General features: G+C 34.6%; 1 protein-coding gene across 1 annotated transcript in view; it reads right to left on the bottom strand.

Moving 5' to 3' along the window:
* CNTLN (centlein) overlaps window positions 1–24,589 on the bottom strand; it is a 312,305-nt gene that overhangs the window by 162,900 nt on the left and 124,816 nt on the right. The window contains exon 8 of the mRNA XM_030293937.2: window positions 16,043–16,237. Coding sequence (XP_030149797.1) covers window positions 16,043–16,237 — 195 coding nt within the window. The remainder of the gene's footprint in view (window positions 1–16,042; window positions 16,238–24,589) is intronic.

The raw sequence follows: 24,589 nt of genomic DNA, 5'->3' as shown, positions 1-24,589 counted from the left end.
TAAATTTAAAAAGTTCTTCATTTATCAAGGTTAAAAATCATGACATAAGCATTATTTTATTGTTGACTTATTTTCTCCTGAAGGTTGATTAAATATGAAACTGTTGAGAGATCATTTCTCATACATTTCTGTGGCTATGTCTATATACACAAATGAATTAAAAATATAAACAATGAAGGGCACCTAGGTGCCTCAGTCAAACTTCCGACTTCAGCTCAGGTTAAGATCTTGCAGCTCGTGTAAGTACAAGCCCCACATCGGGCTCTGTGCTGACAGCTCAGGGCCTGGAGCCTGCTTCAGATTGTGTCTCCCTAGCTCGCTCTCTACTTCTCCCCCGCTCACACTCTCTCTCACTCTCTCTCTCTCTCTCTCTCTCTCTCTCTCTCAAAAATAAATAAACGTTAAAAAAAGTTTATTAAATATATATGTATAAACATTGAGTATAGTTAAGTCAAAGCAGTTTTCACTTAAAATAATGCTGTGGAATAAGTCAGCTTTTCAAAATGTGTTTATATATAAATTCTAAATTAGTTAAGTGTGAAATAAGATGGTGAGAAACATGATTTTAAAGTACATTATAAATGGCATTTTATCCTAATACATTAAAAATTATTTTGAGGCTGTAACAGTAAGCCTCCCAAAGAAAGTACAAAACTGATCATCCATCTTCCATGTTAAAAATGAGGAGGAAAAAAGTATAACTGAAACAGTAATAAAGTAAAAATCATAAAAAGCTAATTAATCATTAATGCTAACATACATCCCAACTACAGTATGACAAGGCTTAACAACATTCTGAGCCTAAGTTAAGGTAGTACAATCCAATCTCCTCTCTACCAACTGAGAAATTAAAATACTTTAGCTGATGACATTTAGCCACTATCAATACTAGCCCCTCTGACTGGCAAGAAAACAAAGCTAACTAATACTGACATCTTTTTCTCCTTTGCTGCAATGGTAAATTCTACCAAGTCAATTCAGCACTGCTAAAAAGACAACAGAAACTTTTAGTCCATGTGTAAGTATTCCACATCACAATTAGATAATCCCTTGTGAAAGATGATTCCCTAATGCTCCTATCTCCTACTTACTGTAATTGTTGTCAAAGAATACTTGATCATTGTGAGATAGCCTAAATTGGTTTGGAGTAGGATATACATTTTGTCATGTGTTCATTCAATAAGCATTGTTGAAATTTAAATACTAATCACTTAGGGGAGTGGGAGAAACAGGCTTCCAGTTTTGGAATGAATATGTCATGGGAATAAAAGACACATCACAGGGAATATAGTCAATGATAATTTAACAGCATTGTCTGGTGAGATATGGTAGCTACACTTGTGGTGAGCATAGCATAACATATAGAGATGTTGTATCACTATGTTGTACACCTGTACCACATGTAACACTGTGTCTCAACTATATTTGAATTAAAAGAAAACACAAAACGTTGTAGCCTAGGGTAGTTGGTTGTACATGCCTAAAACGTTACCAAAAATAAATAAGTAACCTACTAAGTAAATAAACATATCTAATAGGCTCCTGTCTATCACCAGGCCACACAGGCCATTAGTCATGAGAATGATGGTACTTATTAACTGCAAGCCTCAAAGGACAAGGACTTGTACAACTTTGTAACCATTGCGTCCAATATGGTAGAGTCTAAAATAAACATTTGAAAGGTGGGGAAAAAAAGGCACATTCTTATGTTAAATTATTAGGGAGTCAAAAATGTTTTTTTAAACATTTAATCCTATTATAATGAAATGGTAATTGAACAAGCAGTTTACAAATTTACATATTGTATGTTTCCAACTATATAAAATATGTATTCTCCATTTTCTTTGCATACCTTTACACACACACAGAGCCACATGTAGGGTGCAAAAGTGAAAGCATACTTAGGACCTAATAGCAGGCCTCCCTTCTTAGGGCTTCTGCCACCTTCTGGACTGAAGTAGAGGCTAAGCACTGGGGCTAAGGTCTAGTTTTCCTTACATCTCCTTGTATCCTCAGTATACAACCTGCCACCACTACCTGTCTTGAATTCACTGGAACTAATCTCATTTTGCCTTTTATGATGATTTATCATCATAAAAGCCCTAACTCTTGTATCAGTTCTTATGGAATTATCATACTTTCATGCTAGAGAAACCCAAAAAAATGAACCAGTAAAAAGCTTGCAGATTTAAAGTCAAACTAACCTGTAAGTTTTGAATAAACCTATTATATAGCCGGAGTTTATTGCCATGCCTCTCTTCTCTACCTTACCTTTTATAAACAGACATGGTTTGAACTTCTCATTCTCTCCTCCATATCCACTTAAACTCTTTCATATTTCCCATTATGTTGTGTTTCGGTACTACATTCTGAGGTTTATAGGTCAATTTTCTAATTCTCTCTTTAGCTCAATAACTCATTGCACAAGGCTAGTCTTATTAGCAAAACAAGATAAAGACAATACAAAAATTATATAACAGACCAATTACCCTCATAAATAAAGATTTAAAAAACAAATAAAGTATCAGTAAAATGAACGAATTAGCTTATGAAAGGTTGGGAATGGCTCAGATATCAAAAAATAAAACATTTGATAAAATTTACCACCATTTATATATGATATTAATCAGGCTCCTTAAACTGATTAAAAGTATCTATAAGAAATTTATGGCTAACTTTCTTATCCAAGATGAAATATTACCTTTAAAATTAAAAAACAAGACAAGTACACCCACTCTTACTGCTTCTATTGAACTTTTGTATGGTAAAATGTAAAAACATTGGTATAACACATTAGGATTTTTTTTTAACTTTTAAATTAATTAACGCTGATTGTTTACCAGGCAATATATATTTTATTAATTAAATCAATAAAACTAATCTCACTGAACAAATATGTCACTACAACAAATGATTTCTGTGCCGGAGTTAACTACAGAAATACTACATATATAGTAAAACTTTGGATTGTGAGTAACTTGTTCTGTGAGTAGCACATTAGGATTTTTAAGGGGAAAAAAAGTGTCATAATTTACAGACTATCCACACAGAAAACCCAGAGGGATCTATAAGACATATTAGAATTAATAAGAAATTAACAGGGTGACTGGATATAAGATAAACATTCTAAAATCAACTGCATTGCTATTCAGAAGAAACAGAAAATCTAACAAAAAGACAAGTAGCTAAACAGCAACAAAAATGTAAGCCATTCAGAATCTAATAAGAGACAGTAGATATTACATATCTAATAAAGAGATATAAGACCACTATGGATATTATAAAACTTTGTTTAAACGAAAAAGAAGTCCTAAACTGAAGTAGACATAGCATATTTACAGATAAAAAAGATTTAAAATGCTAAAAATGTCAATTCTTCCCAAATTAATTCCCATAACATTTTTCAGGGAACTTGATAGCTGGTTACAACATTATACTGAAGAGTAAAGGATCAAGAATATCCAAAGCACTGTTGAAGAAGAATAAATTGAAGAGATCTATTGTATCAGATATCAATATTCATTATAAAGCTATAATAACACAGTGTTGTTATTTCAGAAATTACAAACAATTACCCAATGCAAATGAATACAGAGTCTAAAACAGACCCACTTAAATACAGACCCACTTATACATGAAATAAAAAATGTCAAAGGAAGCAATGCAGATCACTGACAAAAGGGCTGATTATTAACACAATAAAAAGTGCTGAAACAGACAGATTCTTAGATTTTTCAAAAACCAAATTGAATAATCTTTTACACAATAAACAAAAATCAATTTCACATAAAGGCTTATATGTAGAAGTCAAAACTATAACACTTTAGACAAAAATATCTTTTGAGGTCAAGATAAGGTGGGATTTCTTAAACAAGATACAATAAACACAAAGTCTAAGAGAAAATGATGAGGTATTCAACTATATTAAAATTAATAACCATTTTTCAAAAGACACCATAGAACATGTAAAAAGACAAGCCGCAAGAAGATATTTGCAACAATTAAAATTGAAAGCTGAGACTACTGTCTGATCTATAAACTCACTTCCTCTCTTTGGAAATGGACACATATTTATTTCCCAATATTTGGGGGCTCATATTTCCCAATATTCTTTGCAATTCTTTGCCAAACAATGCTGGCAGAAGTAATATGTGCCACTTTGAAGCCTTATTCATAAAAACTTCCTACATATGTTTCTCTAGGCCCCTTTTCCCTTCTTTTTGGCTGGAGTAGACATGATTACAGCACGACTTTAGTAGTCAAACTGAAAGCTAATGGAGCCCAAAGATGTAAGGAGCCTAGATCTCTAAATCACTGTTTAGAAGTTGAAAATCCAAGTAATACTCATATGGGAGAGCTATGTAAAGAAGAAATAAATTATTTTAAGCCACAGAGATCTGGAGTTTATGTAATACAGAACCTTACATTATGGTCAAAAATATAATAACTAACAAAAGATTAGCATCTAAAATAAAGAACCTCAACAAAAAGACAAGCATTCTAACGGAAACATGAGTAAAAGATACAAACAGGTATATCATGTAACATAAACGTGAAATGCTCAAGCTCATTAGAAATCAAAGAAATACAAACTGAAACCAGAATGAGATACTATTTTATCCCTTTTAAGAATGCAACTAAGAAGCCTATAATTTAGACAGCCACTATGGCAAGCAATTTGGCATTTTCTTGTAAGCCTGATCATTTGCATATCCACGACAGGCTATTTCACCCTTAGAAATATATCCTAGAAAAAGTCTTGCACATGTGGGTAAGGACGCATGTACTACAAAGTTCATAGCAGCAGTGTGTAAAAATTCCTATAGCTAAAAAAAATGTTCACTGACAAAAAGAGTGGATAAGTAAATTGTAGTTCATCTATACAATAGACTGTTCAGAGAAAGGGGAAAAAGGTATAGCTACACTCAGCCGTAAGTTATCTTACAAAAATAAAGTTAAAAAAAAAAACCAGTTTCAGAGCATAGTAGACAAAGAGAAAGATATTTTTAAGGTTTAAGTAAAAAATACCAAATGATAAATTATTTAAGAAAACAGTTTTAATAGGTAGGTCTTAAAAAATTTTTAAATTAATATCCAAGAGAGTGATTACTGTTAGGAAAATAAGTAAAATGGGATCAAAGAGGAGCACGTCAAGAGTACTGGTTGGGTACATAGACATTACATTTATCTTTCTGTGGATTTCAAAGATTTAGTAATAAAATTTTTGAAAAGAAAGTGAGAACATAAAGGAAAACAACATACAGAAAAACAGTTCTCTGCCACTTAGGAAAGGAAGGAATAGACCATCAGTGAAAAACCTACAAAATAAAAATAAACAAGCATGTGGTTAAAATTCACAACTCCAATCTTGTGGTCTGCTGTTAGCCACTTGAAGTGAATCTCATTCACAGGTAAATGTAAGGCTGAGGTTTCTTTCTTGTCCTCTACTGCAAGATATTCCTCCAAGGCAAAAAAACAGAACTTCTGTATGAGAAAGATAAACAAGCACTCTGAAATAAGAATAGGCAGTCATTCAGAATTCAGCTAGTTAAGAGCAGGGTGCTAAGAAATCAAAGGTCACAGGTTTCAATCCCATATGAACCAATTAGCTTTGCCCTTTTCTGTGGCAAACCCTGTCAGTTAGCTTACCAATAATTCCGATTATAACTGAGATCAGGAAGAAGAGAAGATAAATCACCACCAATACAGGAAAACATTTCAAATTTACTAACATGACACAAGAAGTGCTTTTTCTATATATTAAGACAACTAATTAGTAACCTATTACTCTAAATGCCCACCATGTAATTTTCATAAAACTCTTGTGAGGTAGGTACTTTTATAATACCCATTTTACAAGTGATAAAACTGAGACTTAGAGAAATTAAGTAACCTGTCCAAGGTAACAAGGGATCCAGACTACAGAATTTATGTTGTAATCTATTACTCTAAATGTAACCCCCAAAAATCATGCACAAAAAGTCCCATCATAAGTATTTGAAAAATATAAATTAGGGATAGGAAAAACAGAAGAAAGAATACTCCTACCATTTTCCCTCAACTGTATAATCCAATTGTCCACTCAGTCTCTTATTAATCAAAGACTGATGCCTGGACAAACTGTCACAGCACCATTTATCTGGGAACTTGACTCTCAGGCCCCAGTCTAGACCTGTTGCATCAGAATCTATTTTAACAACCCCCTCCACCAGGTGACTTGGATGCATATTTAAATCTGAGAAGCACTTACCTAGACTATTCTCAGGGCCTATGCCAATTCATTTCCACCAAGGTAAAACTCCTAAAGAATTTTCAAACTGACATACAGTATACTTTCTCTGTGAAAGCTTTGACAACTCTCTTCCTCTCCATATACACATTCCTTATAAAGCTTCTTTCCACAAAGTTTGCTCATGCTTCCATTATAGCACATTTTATAATAATTACTTTCTTGTCTGCATAGCTATCTATAAGATTCATAAAAGCAGACTATCTTATTCCTCTTTGTATTCTTTCACATTAAATCTCATACCTAGAATACAGCAGAATTTTAATAAGCACTGACTATGTAACTGAATAATGCATGAATGAATAAATAACAAATGGATGGATGGAAGAATGGATAAATGAAAAGATGAGTCTAGGTGGACTAAATCCTTAAGAAGAGTTACAGTAATGACATGATAAAGAATATGTTACTAAGTTGTAGCAAAATCCCAAGTCACCCATTTCTCTCCATTCCTATTACTATTTCCTTGAGTCAGGGCTTCCACTTCTCTTTGTATAACTTCAGTGTCTTCCTTCCTGCTAGGAGAAATGCTAGAATAATATTTCTTGCCTCAGAATATGGCAAACCTGTTTGCCCAGTTAGTTAGCCCTGGGAATCCTGGATTCATTTTTAATTCCTCCCTTCTTCCCATACTTCACATCTAAGGCACCTTCAGATCTTGTGGGCTCTACCTTTGAATATTTCCAAAATCAAACTATGTCTCACAACTTAATCTAAGTACCCACTGAGTTTCATCTTTACCCTCACAGCAGTCTCTTAAATTTGTCCCCCAGTTCTCATCCTTGTTTCCCTGCAGTGTCTTTTCTGTATTGCAGCCAGGGTGATCCTTTGAAAACTGTGTTAGATCTTATCATTCTTCTGATTGAAACACTCCAATAGGTTCCATGCTGCATTTCTATTTGAAACACACCAATGAATTTCCATCTCACTTAGGGTAAGACCTACATCCTTATGGTGGCCTAACAAGGCCCTAGGAGACCTGAGCCCACATCTACGTTTCTGAGGTCACCCCTTACTTTTCTCCCCTCAGCTCTCTCAGATCTACCCATACTGGAGGAGTGTTAATACAGAAGGCAAAAGATCCTTGACAGAAACACAGAACTGCAGAAAAGAAGGAAGACCACTCAGATGAATAAAAATTCTATATGAATACTAATTTTTTAGTGATAATAATGATAATGTCTTACAGGGTAATATATATATATAGGATCAAAATATAAGACAAAGAAGACAAAAAAAAAGGTGAAGAGATAAAGGAGAATGTATTAAGTTCCTTGCATTGCATTAAAGTGATTAAGTAGGTGTAAGTTATACTCTACAAAGTCAAAAGACTGGGGAGTTCACTTACAATAACGGCTGAGTTGATCCTCTCAGATTAAGCCTTCTACATATAACTGTTTAAACACTGAGCAAAATATAAAAATAACCATCTGAAGATAATAGAGAATAATCAACAGAGAAGAATCTGGACAAGAATTGATCCTTGGAAAATAGAACACCATTGAGTGATCTTCCCATTTTTATGAATTTTCACCTGAGGGTGGCCCACAAGAGATACTGGGTCGGAAGGCTAAAATTCCAATAGAAACTTACAGGAACAAAGTTTAGGCCTGCCACTGCCTCCAGAAAGGGGAAATTTTAGAAAAGAGAAAAAAGTATGACTAATACCTCAAATATTCATGCAACTAGGCAGACCTCTAAACAATCTGGATAGGTGAAAAGAACATAAAAGCAATTTAACTGCACCAACCTGAAGGGAACTAGGGCTTAGAGTTTAAGTCGAACCTAGTTAAATTCTGATTAAAAACAAAACAAAAAAACTTCAGTACTTACATCAGTAGTACAACAGAAACCAGAGTATCTATAACATATCTGTTACAATATACACTACACAATCCCTAATTACTAGACACAGAGAAAACATTAATGTGACCCACATTCAAAAGCAAAAGAAAACCACTAATCAACAAACCCAAGGAGACCCAAAAGTTGGAATTAAAATTTAATGATTTTAAAAGAACCATTTTTAACTATTACAATAAGGACCTAAGGAAAAATATGATTGCAAGATATAAACAAACAAGAAAACTCCTATAAATAATAGGAAAACACTATACTAATGAATCAAATGAAAATTCCAGCACTGAAACATACAATATTTAAAGAATATTTCACAGAAAGACATAAGACATAAAAGCAAATTAGGGATAACAGAAACGTCAGTTACTTTAAGGTCAATTACATTAACAGAAATTAGCTAATTTGAAGATACATAGATATTAAGATTGAAAAAATGAAGAGAGACTCACTGATCTCACTGACAACACTAAAAAGTCTAATACAAGTGAAATGGGAATCTCAAATGGAGAGGAGAAAGGAGTCAGAAAAATAATTGAGGAAACAATGTCAACACTTCTCCCCAACTTACTGAAATAAATAAAAACAAATTTTATTTTTATTAATTAATTAATTTATTTATTTATTTATTTTACAAAAATCATGAAACCCAGCAACTGGAAGAAGGCTGGCTGACTACAATGAAAACCATACTTGGAAACAAGTAGTTAAAATGCTTACAACTAAATTATTTTTTTAAAAGAAGCTAGACAAAGCTGGAACATCACATTTAAGTAAACAATGAAACAAAGTCCCTCTGACTTATTATCAGAAACAGCAGGGTCCAGAAGACAGGAAACAGAAATTTTTAAATTGCTCTTAAAAATATATAGAGTTTGGGGGCGCCTGGGTGGCGCAGTCGGTTAAGCGCCCGACTTCAGCCAGGTCACGATCTCGCGGTCCGTGAGTTTGAGCCCCGCGTCGGGCTCTGGGCTGATGGCTCGGAGCCTGGAGCCTGTTTCCGATTCTGTGTCTCCCTCTCTCTCTGCCCCTCCCCCGTTCATGCTCTGTCTCTCTCTGTCCCAAAAATAAATAAAAACGTTGAAAAAAAAATATATAGAGTTTGGGCACCTTGATGGCTCAGTTGGTTGAGTGTCCACCTCTTGATTTCAGCTCAGGTCATGATCCCAGAGTCCTGGGATCAAGCCCTGCATCGGGCTCTGTGCTGAGCATGAGCATGGAGACTGCTTAAGATTCTCTCTCTCTCTCTCTCTCTCTCTCTCTTTCTGCCCCTCTCCCACTGTCTCTCTCTCTCTCTCTCTCTCTCAAAAAAAAAAAAATGTATACATATATATATGTATGTGGGGCTCGAACTCACAGACTGTGAGATCATGACCTGAGCTGAAGTCAGACACATAACCGACTGAGCCACCCAGGCGCCCCTTAACTTTATTTTTTTAAATCATTTAAGTATATGTTTGTTTTTTTAATTTTTTTAATGTTTATTTATTTTTGAGACAGAGACAGAGTGTTAGCTGGGGAGAAGCAGAGAGAGGGATCCAAAGCAGGCTCCAGGCTCTGAGCTATCAGCACAGAGCTGGACACAAGGCTCAAACCCATGAACAGGGAGATCATGACCTGAGCTGAAGTTGATGCTTACTGACTGAGCCACCCAGGTGCCCCTGTAATTTTATTAACTTTAAGTGAATTAACACTGCAATGAAAAGGAAAAAAATTGCCATAATGAATAAAAAACACAGAACCCTACTATTTTAACATAAAGACACCTATAGGTGGAAATAGAAAGGATGGGAAAAGGTATACCATGTAAAATGTAACCATTAAAGAGTTGGATAGGATCAATTAACATAAAATTGGGTTTCAAGTCAACGGAATATTATTATAATTAAAAGAGTTCAAGTAATCAGGAAGACATGATAATCAGGAATTGTATACAGCAAATAAAACACCTTTAAAGCATGTGAAGCAAAAATTAATAAAATTAAAGGGATAAATAGAAAGATCAATAATCATATTGGGAGATTCTAACACCTCTCTCTTAGCAACTGACAGAAAAACTGATAAAAAACTAAATACAAAAATCATTAAAGACAGAAGATCTGAACATTATCAACAACAATGACATAATTAAAATTGATATTTAAGGAACACTCCACCTAAAAGCTGCAGAATACAAATTATTTGCAACTATACATAAACCATATTCTGGTGATACAAGTCTCAATAAGTTTCAAATACAGTAACATTACACAGTTACTATTTCTGACCATAATATAGTAGAGTGAATAGAAATAACACATATAAATTGTCCCTGACTTAACAATGGTTCAGCTGTATGATGTTTCAACTTTATGATAACGAGAAAGCAATGTGAACCCAATAGAAATTCTATTTTTGAATTTTGAATTGTGATCTCTTCCCAGGCCAGTGATATTGCAGTAGGATCCTCTTTCACGATGCTGGGCAACAACAGTGAGCCTCGGTTCACAGTCAGCCACATGATCGATCACAAGAACATTTACCACTATTCCATGCTTGTACAACCATTCTGTTTTCTACCTTCAGTACAGTATTCAATTCATTACCTGAGATACTCAATATTTTATTACAAAATAGGCTTTGTGCTAGATGATTTTGCCCAACTGTAGGCTAATGTAAGTATTCTGAGCACGTTTAACATAGGCTAGGCTAAGCTGTGGTGTTTGGTAGGTTACATATATTAAGGATATTTTCTTTTTCATTAAAAATTGTTTTTAATGTTTATTTTTGAGAGAGACAAAGTGTGAGTGGGGTAAGGGCAGAGAGAGAATGAGACACAGAAATTGAAGCAGGCTCCAGGCTCCGTGCCTTCAGCACAGAGCCTGACATGGGGCTCGAACTCACGAACAATGAGATCATCACCTGAGCCAAAGTTGGACATTTAACTGACTGAGCCACCCAGGTGCCCTAAGCACATTTTCAACATACATTATTTTCAAATTAGGTTATGGGGATGTAACTCCATTGTAAGTTAAGGAAGATCTGTACAGGGAAAAGAAATTCCTAAATATTTCAAAAGGAGGCAATACACATCTAAGTTATCAAATGGGCAAGAAGAAAATCACAAGTTAAATTAGAAACAATTTCTAAACAAATGCTTATTTATGAAGTTGATGAGCTGATACTAAAATTTCCATAAGTAGCGCCTGGGTGGCTCAGTTGGTTAAGCATCCAACTTCAGCTCAGGTCATGATCTCACAGTCGTGGGTTTCAGTCCTGCAGCAGACTCTGTGTTGGGCTCTGTGCGGACAGCTCAGAGCCTGGAGCCTGCTTCGGATTCAGTGTCTCCTTCTCTCTCTGCCCATCTCCCACTGATGCTCTCTCAAAAACAAACATGAATTTTTTTTTTAAATTTCTATAAAAAAGCAACAAAGCAAGAATATACAGAACATTCTTAAAAAAGAATAAAGTGACTTACCCTATCCTCATTTCAAGAGTTACTATAAAGTGACATATATGAGTGGGTATTTCTCTGGACTCTATTCTGTTCTACTAATTATTTTGTCAATAATTATGCCAATACCACACTATCTTGATTTTCTTTTAGCCTGATAAATATGTATAAAAATCAGATAGTGTAATTCCTCTAATTTTTTTCTTTATGAAACTTGATTTTGCTCTTTTAGGTCCCTGGCCTTGGCCATTCCCTGCAGATCTTAGAACTGGCTTATATTTCTCAAAAAGAAAAAGAAAAGAAAGGGAAGGGAAGGGAAGGAAAAGAAAAAAGGAAAAGGAAAAGAGAAAAGGAAAAGGAAAAGGAAAAGGAAAAGGAAAGGAAAGGAAAGGAAAGGAAAGGAAAGGAAAGGAAAGGAAAGAAAAAAGAAAAGAAAAGAAAAAAAAAGAAAAGAAAAAGAGAAAAGGAAAAGAGGAAAGGAAGGGAAAAGAAAGCTTCTTGGAATTGTGATTGGAATAAAATGAATGATTAATTTGGGAAGAACTGAATCTTAACAATATTTTATCTTCTGATTCATGAATTTGGCATAGCTGTCCATTTATGTATATATGTATGTATGTATGTATGTCCATTGTACTTTCCAGTGTATAGATCAAGTGTGTATTTTGCTAAATTTATCCTTAATTATTACATAGGCTTTGATGTTACTATAAATGGTATTTAAAATTTTTCAATTTCTAATTATTTCTTTCTAATATTAAGAAATATAACTGTTATAAAGTGATGTTGTATTTTGCAATACTGCTAAATTTACTTACTATTTCTAAGCGCTTTACCATAGATTCAGTAGAGTTCTATACAGATGTTCATGTTGTCTGTGAATAAAAAGAGTTTCACTTTCTTATTTGTAATTGGTGATTTTGTTTCTTGCCTTTTTTTGTACTAGTTAGAATCTCCAGTACAGTGCTGAAAAGAATGGACTTGTTCCTTACCTTAGAAGGAAAGCATTCAGTGTTTATATTAAGCAAGAAACAGTATGTCTTACCCAAACTCTTCTAGTAAGAAGGAATATTTTGCAATTTCTATTAGGACACCAGCATCACTATGATACAAAAATCTGACAAGAAACATTCAAGAAAGGAAAACCATAGCCCAATATTCCTCATAAATATAGATGTAAAAATCCAAAGCAAAACATTAGCAAATCAAATTCAGCAATATACAAAAACAATAAAACATTACAACAAAGTTAGATTTATTTCAGGAATGCAAAATTAAATTAATAATTGAAATCAATCAATGTAATTCACCATGTTAACAGAATAAATGAGAAAAGCCTTACTATCATCTTAAAAGATGTGTTGTATACATTCAATACCTGTTCATGAAAAAGCTTTCATCAAACTATGAATAGTGGGAACTTCCTCAATGTGATAAAGGACAGTTACAAAAAAAAAAGATACTGTAAGGTTTAAAAATAAGCAAAACTAAGGGTGCCTGGGTGGCTCAGTTGGTTAAGTGTCCAACTTTGGCTCAGGTTATGATCTCCCTGGTTCCCGAGTTTAAGCCCTGAGTTGGGCTCTATGCTGACAGCTCAGAGCCTGCAGCCTGCTTCAGATTCTGTTTCCCTCTCTCTCTGCCCCTCCCCTGCTCAGGCTCTGTCTCTGTCTCAAAAATAAACATAAATAACTTTCATGAATCAATAAGAATCCAGCAGAAAAATGGATAAAAGTCATAAATAGAAGTTTTGCAGAAGAGGGCATGCACTTGGCTAGTAATCATTCAGAGATGTTTTTTTATCACTGATATGCACATTAAGATCAAAATAAAAAATCATACTTGAATTAGTTGCCAACAAACTAAGAAGTGTGACAATACTAAGTGTTAAGGAGGATGGGAATCAACAGATCTCTTACATATTGTTGGTGGAGTAAAATTTATGAAAACCACTTTGAAAAATAAGTATTTTGTGAAAGTAGCATTTTTATACTCTAAACCCAGGATTTCCATTCCTGGATATACATTCCACCTAAATAACCCAAATACTTATCTAGAAATGAATGTATAAATACTTATGATATAATCACATAAAATGGAAAATTTTAAATCAGTAAAAATAAATAAACAGCTAAGCCAAACAACATAAGTGAATCTTAATAACATAATGATAAATCAAAACTGCCAAACCCCAGGCAACAACACATTATGGTATTTTTATAAATTATAAAACTAAACAACATATTACTTCCTCATAATTTTAAGGCGATAAAACCAAAATAATCAGAATGAGGAGTGCCTGGGTGGCTGACTTGGTTGAGCGTCGGACTCTTGATTTTGGCTCAGGTCATGATCTCATGGTTTGTGAGAGTGAGCCCCGCATCGGGTTTCGTGCTGTTAGTGCAGAGCCTGCTTGGGATTCTCTCTCCCTTTCTCTCTCTGCCCTTCCCTGCTCTCTCTCAAAATAAATAAATATTAACAGTTTAGTGGTTAACTCTGGTGAGAGAATCAGGGTACAAGATAGGGCAGGAGCATACAAGGAGATGTAAGTCATTAGTCATCTTCTATTCTTGGATTAGTTGACGGGACAAAGGCCATTTATTGTAATAAACAAACAAGTAAATTAAAATAACTAAAATAGGCCTAGGTGTGTAACATAATACTATGTCATGATACAAATTTTATGATTAATTCTGTGCACCTGTTATCCAAAAAATGTAATATAATACAATACAAATTTAAAAACTGCTGTCTTGGTGGTTGGGTGGCTCAGTCAGTTAAGTGTCTGGCTCTCTATTTCAGCTCAGGTCATGATCTCAGGTCATGATCGAGCCCCAAGTCGGGCTCCATGCTGACAGCATGGAGCCTGCTTGAGATTCTCTCTCCTTCTCCCTCTGCCCCTCTCCCCTGCTCATGCTCTTTCTCTCTCTCAAAATAAATAAACTTAAAAAAATTGTATATTATATATTATATTATATTATTATTATATTATATTATATTATATTAAAAACTGTTGCCTTAAGGTTGAATTGTTAGCAAGACAAAATAAGCTAGATTCAAAAATTACTGTTAAAGGATCATTAATAACCATTTAAGTACTCAATTATATGTTTGTGTTAATTCCATTTCTGAACTAAATTAATACATTATAAAATGTAAAGAAATGCCAAGTGCCTTAGCACTTAAATAAACTTACAGGAATGAGATTATTTTCTTACAATACATATATATATTTTGAATTTTTTTGTTTTAGTTAGAGAGAGAGAGCACATGAGCAGGGGAAAGGGGCAGAGGGAGAGAGAGAGAGAGAGAGAGAGAGAGAGAGAGAGAGAGAGAGAGAGAGAGAATATGAATCTTAAGCAGGCTCCATGCTCAGCCCAGAGCCTGCATGACACTTGATCCCAGGACCCTGGGGTCATGACCTGAGCCAAAATCAAGAGTCGGACACTCAATCAACTGAGCCTCCCAAGCACCCCTTTACACTATATATTTAGAGCTGAAAGTTACCTTTAAGATTATCTTAAAGAGATATCACTGAACATTTCTATGTGCCAAACTCTGCACTTGATATGCATTCTCTCGTTAATGCTTACAAAACTCTATGATATAGATAGCAATAACACTAACATTTTTGTTCATGAGGAAACTTTGGCTAAAGGGTTAGGAAGCTTGCTCAGGTTCACAAAGCTCACAGGCAGGGCTGTATTTGATCCCAGGTTTACCTGACTCCTGAACCTGCATATTTATCTTTACATTTGCACTACCTCAGAAGCTGGAATTGCACCAGGAAGTAGGTAGAAAGGTCCTGTCCAAAAACATACATCAAGATAGTGGCAAAATTGGGACTAAATGGTAGTAAGTATCATATACCAGGCATTATGCAACTACTTTATGAGACTTCCAATTTATACTCTTTCCATTCCATTTCCTCATTCAATTTAAAAGTCTCAAAATGGGCATGACCTATTAATTTGCTGTTCATTATTATATTTCAGTCAAGTGTTTCATCATCATAACTATGCCAGTTATACCCTATATTTATTTTAATGTTTATTTATTTTTGAGAGAGAGAAAGAGAGAGACAGACAGCATAGGTGGGGCTGGGGGGTGCAGAGAGAGAGGGAGACACAGAATCCATGGCAGGCTGTAGGCTGTGAGCTGCCCGCACAGAGCCCGACATGGGGCTCGAACCCACAAACCATGAGATCATGACCTGAGCTGAAGTCAGATGCTTAACCAACTGAGTGACCCAGGCACCCCACCCTATATTTCTATATGAATTTCTATATGAATCCATATTGTACATAACATTGATGTCAACAAAGAGTACAAAAAATAGCACAACATAAAACCATCTTCCAACACTTACATTCTGATATATATAAATTTATTTAAATGTGCTTTAGTCAATTGTAGGAGAAAATTTGATATTGTACTGGGTAACATTTTTAGAAAATGTCTCTCACCTGTTCTGAGTGCTCTGAATCACTTTCTTGAGGTAAAGGATAGGGTGTTCCTTGTGATTCCTGAAGCTTTTCTTTTAATTTAGCATTTTCTTGCTCTTTTTGAAATAGCTGATCTTGAAGACTAACAACACTTTGCCGGAGCATAGCTTCACTTGATTTTGTGGTTTCAAAGCAAATATGTAACTCATTGTAAAGCTGTTTCAAAAAATAGATCCAAATTTATTAACAATCAATAAAACAATCATGTCTGTGTAAATATACACACATGCATATACATATCTATAAAGACTACATATGATATAATACTTGCCCTCAAGTGATTTTAATATTCCAGAAACAAGATATAAACAAATGGAAAACTAAATAATATAATCAAATATCAATATAAAACTACAATTGATATTAAATAGGCAGTATGTATTATTGGCCAGTGTAATATAGGAAAAGCATGCTAAAATTCCTAAGGCGGGTGAAAACACTTTAAGCTTAGCTATATTAGAGGGCTTTACGAAAAAGAAAGGACCTGAACTGAGCCATAATACTGTTATAGGAATTGAATGGAAACAAAAAGTCATTCTGAAGGTGGCAGAAACGTGAAAACATTTTGTACTGTTATAAGAAGAGACGGGGAGCATAAGATATATCAACCCAACTGAACTCAATATATACATTTGAAAGAAAAAAAGGAAAAACCAAGAGTCTTTCATTGAGAGTTCATTAAGTTTGACTGATATAGTCCCACTTAGTATAAATTAGCATCTACTGCTGCCAACAGGGGAGGAGGAGGCAGAAGGAATAGCAAGAGACAGTCAAGCAGTAAGACAACAGACAGAATGTAAAGACTCCTGAACACCAGATTAAGGAAGGTGCGCTTGTTCCTGTAGGCAACTGGGGATAACTGAAGACCTTCGACAGAGTGTGATAAAATAGAAGACATGTTCTGAAGCCATGATAGATAACTTAAAATTTTTTTTAACTCAAGGCAACATGAATTAAATAAATTTAAAACTAGAGTTTATTAAAAGTGAGACAGTATGTGGCATGTATATAAGTGGTTTCATACAGAGTCACATATGTTTCACAATGGTATTCCTCCAGTATTTATAAACTTACTTGGTGATGAAACTCCTAACTTAAAATTGTGACAAAAGGGGTAATTCAATTTGTGATAACTGATTTACATAAAAAAATCCATATGTATATTTGTTGATGACACTGGGAAAGTGACCTAAGAATCACAATATTTGGGTTTTTTAGTAGGGCTAGTAGTGAGGTAGTAAGATCTTATAACAAAGCAAAAATCCCCAAGGTTTTTTGCTCAAATTTGGGAGTTTGCAAAATTCCCAAGCTCAAAATTATGTAGCTAATACACTAGGTCTTTAGGTTTGCTCACCCAACTTAAGATTGGGGGAATCTTCCATTAGCTGGCCTTGCCTCACGAAAAGAAATTTAACTACACAAAAGACACCAGAGTACTTTTCTGTATGTATGCTATACTTCAATTTTTTTTAAGTTTAAAATTTAATAAGGTTTGAAAAACTTCTCTAAATGCTTTTTCTCAGACACATACTTTGTCATAAAAACAAGATCCTCCAAACCACTCTGACATAATATACTCAATATACATTTTATGTCCTATCAGGGATTGTACCACTGTATTATTGCAGATACTTCAAATAACCCATTTCACTTTACAGCCAAAGTCTAAGCAATTGTTACAAAGGAAGGGTTGCCTTTATGATTTATAAAGAATTTCAGGAAATAAATCTGTACTTTCCCTCTCAATTACCTTTACACCAGGGAGTATGTCCAATGTCCTTTCCACAGTTGAGAGCATCAGTCTAGAAGGGAAGAGAGAGTAGGAACCTGACAGCCTTTAAGGAACAATGAAGGGATCAGAGTGGGCCTTATAGTGACCTACCTGTGCTGTGTTGCTGCTTTCATGATTGAGTTCAGGTAGAAAAGGAAAAAGCAAAATCTGGAGACAAGAGCTAAACTTTCTAGAGACATTTGAAGCTAGAATAAATGAAGGTCTGCCCAACAGCATAGTAGTTGGGCAGTAACAGAGTCAGTTAAAAGATTATTTAACTACTTTCTCTCTTATTTGTATGCTTTAATAATACTAATCAGCTTTTACCCAATCAATACAAATTAATCTTTTTGTAGGAAAATAATACTAACAAATTAAATATTAGTAAGATATTTAAAATGTTAAATAACTTACAAAAATCAAATTATACCTCAATTTCAAAATATTAAAAAAAAGAATTTACAAATTTCAAATATTTGAGAATCTCATGAACATTGATCAAGTGTTGACAAAGCAAAACTTATAGTTCCCCTTACACTGCTCAAGGTAGAGGAAGAATGATAGTGTGTGGTTAGGACAGAGGATAAATTTCTGACCATTAGTGCCAAGGGTGTGGTATATTTTCTTTGAGTGTCATGTCTTGGGATCTTCCTTCACAGATATAAGGCTCTGAGCCTATTCGTACATGAAAGAAGGCACTGTCTTAATCTCTCTTCTCTTGTCTCCTCTCACGTTTCCCCTCTTTTTTGCCTCTGTAAAAATAGACTAACTGCTCTCTTGTGTTCTCCACTTTGCTCTACCATGCAGTTTACACAGGCACACTCCTATTCAGAAGTTGTTCTGGCTTGATCTGATGTAACTCTAGATACTGAGGCAAAATCTATCTTTCTCTGAAAATATCCATCCTTCCCAGCAGCAGGTGGAATAGAATCAAAAAGGCCCAGAACAAATCATCTAGACCAGCTCTGCTCCAGGAATTGGCACAGACTCTTTTATTCCTTGGTTCTTATTCCAAATATGCATCTCCTACTTGCCTATTTTCTTTGATGGCTGATTGGACTTCACTTATTCAACAGCAGTAAGCCCACTCAGTTGTGGAGGCAGAGTAAAGGACACAAAGACAGCCCTGCAGCCATTGTTAGTTCTAGGCCCCAGGCCATCAGTAAACTTGGCAAAATAATAATAATAATATTAATAACAGTAGAGTGAGTCAAAAAAGTCTCAAGTGAGTAAATTAGGTAATATAACAAATTAATTCATCTGCTTTGGTTTAGCATCTGGAATTAGTAACTTTATTAGCAGTAACAATCGTTCAGAGTACTCTTCAGACAGGCCCTTTTCTTGACAATTTCTTTCCCCTTAGACTCCAAAAAGCTGAAACGGATCAGAATTTTTTGCAAGATTCTGGCCGATAAAAACATTTAATCATACATTCCCTTATACACTTTACAAGTACATTATAATCCATAAATAATTTAATATGCTTACTATTCTTGATGCTGTTTATTGCTGAAGAAATTAAAGTTTAAAAGGTTAAGAGGATCTCTAGGGGATAGAAAGCAAGTTATCTCCAGAAACAGGACACCAAACTCCAAGTCCTTTAATTTTCAGGGACTTCTACTGAAGTACTCTCCTTCCCTCATTTTTATTAGTGTTAAGGAACAAGATACTTTATGAACCTTTACAATTTTGGAAGTGCATATGCTCTGTGACCCAATGACTAATTTGGCTAAAGAATAAAATTTTCCTTATTTAGTGATTAAGTATACTATTTGTTACTCTGACTGAGACAATAACTTCTACAATTGAAAACCACATCTGTTTGCAGCAGAAAAATGAGAAGAGAAACTCTGATTTAACATGTGGTTTAAACAGAAAGAATGCATCAGCTAACTCCTTATTTTCCCAGACTGATATTAGCTTGTGTCATATAATTATCATTAAATAGTACAAAAAGCGATAAAACACATATATAGTATCCCAAACATATTAGATGGTCTAGAAATTATAAATGTTATGCAATCTCTATCTATAGTTATATCACACACATGTATATAAATGATGTGCAAAGGTAGAAAAACAATTAAAACTTATAAATGGCTACAGGCTCAGCAGAAGAAAACACACTAGCTTACTTTTATTTATTTTGATGGGTCTGTCTCTTCCAGAGGAGCCCTCCACATTATTAGGTTTTGTGTATAAGACTAATGATTTGTTATGGGTACCTCTCCTCTTCCCTGGGCTCAAAGTTTTTTCCAGTTTTCTCTCTTCACCTTTGTCTCCCTTTCAGGTTCCCCTCAACTTACCGCTGAGGGCAACTAATTTTATCTTTCCTGATAATGGAATGAATATTATGGAATAAATCAACTTAATAAATGGGAGAAAGGAGGAGAAATGGAGGGAAAACAAAAATTAAAAAAAAAAGAGTTAAGAGAAGAGAATTGAAAGAAAGAGCACAGAGGAAACAGAAACTCCATGAGAAATAGTAAATTAAGAAGACCTAACTCGTGGGTGCCTGGGTGGCTCAGTCAGCTAAGCATCTGACTTCAGCTCAGATCATGATCTCACAGTTCATGAGTTCAAGCCCCGTGTTGGGCTCTGTGCTGACAGCTCAGAGCCTGGAGCCTGCTTCAGATTCTGTGTCTCCCTCTCTCTCTGCCCCTCCCCCACTCGTACTCTGTCTCTCTCTCAAAAATGAATAAATATAAATTTTTTTTAATTTAAAAAAAATTTAAAATTGCCATGCCATAGCATAATAAAAGAAACTACATTTTTATAACCAGGACAAAGAGTGGCTGAAGAACAATGATGACAGCCCTTTGCACAGAGGATTGTAACATGCGAGGATCCCTCTTCACTAAAAAGGATGTAATGGAGTCAGCACTGCACCCAAAATCGGACTGGAATTCATGACCCTGAGAACCAGTCACATGCTCTTCTGACTGAGCCAGCCAGGCACCCAGCAATGAACTCTTTTGAGTAACGTTTAACTTAGGTATCAAGATAAATTTCCCAACATAAAGTTACTGAACATTAAAAGAATTTTGATGAGAATGAATAATGCAAGTTTACAGAATCTATTTACAGAACGTTTAAGACCACATTATTCTATGTATAACTGAATGATACAGTGGGCTTTGTAATAGAGTTTAAGATTGTGGGTTCTGGACCCAAGATCACCTAGATTTGAATTCTACCATTTTTAAACAATATTCTAAGCCTCAATACTTGATCTATAAAACAATAAGGAATAATAATAATATACCACATAGGGTTGGTGTGAGACTTAGTGACACAAAAGGCATTTTCCCAGTTGCTAATACACAATAAGCTCAATAAATGTTCACCACTATTACTATATGGTTGCTGGATATGACTTGCATTGTGCCTCAGCCTGTATCATGTGTTTCTAAAATAATGTGTGTAAATGGAAACACAGATTCTCCTTGGCTTATCATAAAATCTTATATTGTTTATTTATGATTGTGCTCCAACTAGATGGCCTTTCTACTTGTCTTCTTAGTTTCTCCATATTTTACCACTTTAGAACTATTTACTCACCCAAATAGTTAAAAATTAAGTGGACTAGAATATTTAAATTAAGACAGAAAAATATGCCTGCAAAGTTTGAAAATACTCTTACTTTCAAATAAGAATCTATGATTTTTAAACTGCATTATCCAAAGTGGTATATCATTGCACACAACTCCTTAAGGTTCAATAATTTAACATTTACTGATCATCTCTCATGTGGCTGGCAGGTCCCCTTCAAACTTCATGATGTCCTGTGCATTCTCAACATTTAATAACTTAAATGAGGCTTTTTTATGTATGAACTAAGAGTAAACTGTAAAGCATTAATATGATGTTACTAGCTTTTTCATAAAAGGAATGGTTTCCTAGGCCTGGGTGTGAGGTGTGTGTGTGTGTGTGTGTGTGTGTGTGTGTGTGTGTGTGTCTGCATATTCCATACTCTCTAATGAATACTAATGGTCTGAACTGACAACAAGGAAATGTTTATTGCACCTTTATTTATAATAGTAAAAAACTTAAACAACATACATGATCAACACTGGAAATATGGTTAAATATATTGCTATTCCCAAAATAGTTATATGTCATGATATTGTTTTAACATAATGTGAAATAAAAGATATTAGTGTATCCACAGATATGTTAAAATGCACTTTAAAAAACTGAAAAAATATTCAAAATGTTAAACAGCATTTGCCTCTGGGAGATGGAATTATAAAAGGTTTTTTCTGTGTTTTGATGGGTAATTATTTACACATAGACTACCAAAGAAAAATTAAATCTAGTATCTACTAACTTCAGGCAAAATTCACAAAATATAAATAAATAATCAAGGACTTCTGAATTGAGTGTAGGTGAGTATACTAATGAAAACTTTATGAATGAACAATTATAATTATCTAAAATTACTTTAAAATTAAAATACCACAAAGAGAATTAAAATTTCAGAATGAGTATCAAGTAAAAAATCAGTTAAGTTTCCTACACAGCACCTCTAAGAAGTAACTTTTGAGGAACAAGTTGGAAGAAACAGGAATTCAAAGTGGAGAAAAGAAAAAAAAAGTAGAGAAAAGAGAGTACAAGAAATAGACTAAATAGGGAAATTAAGCCAGATCTTTAGCATCAGATGTCAGTTTGCTCTTTTTTCCTGCCCCTATATTATTCATAAGCACAATATATTCCCATTAAACCTCTCATTATCTAGAATGATTCTTGGAGCATTGTCATAATCCTGGGGAAACATGCATAAGGTTTCAAAATTCTCCAAATTAGAGTTTGATAAGCTCTACTTCTCCCAATTTGGTAAAGACATTAACTAGGGAATTTATGACTTAAGGTAGATTTCATATAAGAAGAATTATAAGAAATTAAATTGCTTCACTGATGTCTTCTTATCTTCTCAGAATAAATATCACATATATCACTTCATCAAAGGGAGTCTCTTATCCCTAAACATAGGAAAAGGTCCAAGCTATGTACTTCTGCTATTACAACATACATTACTTACATCATACATACATACAACATCATCTTACTCCTGCTACTCAACTATCAGTGATCAACTAGATTTTAAGCTGTAAGAGGTGAAGAATAAAGGTAGTAAAAAGGTTACCTATGCAGACATCAGGGGGAAGAGCTTTCAGGAAGAGGATGCAAATGCAAAGAACTTGAGGTTGAAGAATACTTGGATGCTCAAGGGAAAAAAACAGAATTAAGTGTGGCTGCAGTGGAGAGATTAAGGAGAAGAGATTGCAAAAATGAGATCAGAGAGGTAATGAAGAGCCAGATCATGTACAGTCTCTCAGGTTATAGCAAGAACTTGGAGTTTTATTTTTCATGAGACAGGAAACCAATGGATGGAGGTAAAGGAAGGAAGGACTTACTAAGTTTTAGCAAGAACATCCTGACATCTGTGTTGATAATGGACTCAAAGGGGATAAGGTCAGGAGGAAAGAAATAAAATGAGAAACTATTCCAAGAATTCATGTGAAACATGATAGTGGTTTGGACAGAATGGTGACAACAGGGGTAGTAGAAGTAGCAGAATTTCAGACATGTATTGAAGGCAAAGCAGACAATAGCTTAGTTTGAAGGTGTGAAATCTGAGATGCTTATTAGGCACACAAGTTAAAAAATGTTAAGTACACAATTAGATATACTCTTTCCTAGTGGCGCCTGGTGGCTCAGCTAGCTGGTTAAATGTCTGACTTGATTTTGCCTCGGGTCATGATCTCACAGTTGTGAGATCAAGCCCTGCATTGGGCTCCACACTGGGCTCCTCACTGGGCATGGAGCCTGCTTAAGATTCTCTCTTTGCCTCTCCCTCTGCCCCCTCCCTCGCTCAATACTTGGGCACAGGAGCACTCATGCTTGCTCGCTCTCTCTCTCTCTCAAAAAAAAAAAAAAAACATATATGTGTGTGTATATATGTATATATGTGTGTATATGTATATATGTGTGTATATATGTATATATGTGTATATGTGTGTGTGTGTATATATATAGATAGATAGATATACATATATAGATATATATGTATGTATATCTTTCCTAAAGTTCACACAAGACATCCAGACTAGATAATCAAATGTGGGAGTCATCATATGGACAATTATGATTTTGAAAGCCTAGGTGACTGGATAAAATCACCTAGGGTGTGAATTTAAACACAGGAAAAAAAAACATCCTATAATTAGGGCCTGGGACATTTTAACATTTAGACAACATGGAGACTAGGAAAAGATGTGAAAGAAACAGAAAAGGAACAGCTAGAATTGAAGGAAGAAAACTATACAACCTTAGTGCACTGCAAGTCAGGAGAGGGGGTGGGGGAAAGAAGGTATTTCAAGGAACAGCGAGTCATCAACTAAGACATACGTTGCTGATACATTAAATGAGGATTGATATATGATCACTGAATTGAGCAATGTGGTGGTCACAAGTAATTCTGAGAGGAGAAATTTTAGAAGAGTGAATGAAAGGGGTAAAAACTTGACTGGAGTTGGTTCAAGAGAGAACAAGAGAGGTGAACTTCAAGAAAACAAGTTTTTCAAGGAATACTGCTGGAAAAGGAAAAGGAAGAGAAGGAAGGAATATATATATACTGGGGGTCAATACATGTTTTTTTATTGTTTGTTTTGTTCTTTTCCCCAGATCAGAGACATAACGGCCTGTTTTTATGTGGTTAGGAATGGTCCAGTAAG

Source organism: Lynx canadensis, chromosome D4 (assembly GCF_007474595.2).
Source record: "Lynx canadensis isolate LIC74 chromosome D4, mLynCan4.pri.v2, whole genome shotgun sequence".
Lineage (NCBI taxonomy): Eukaryota > Metazoa > Chordata > Mammalia > Carnivora > Felidae > Lynx > Lynx canadensis.
This window is presented reverse-complemented; position numbering and strand designations above follow the sequence as displayed.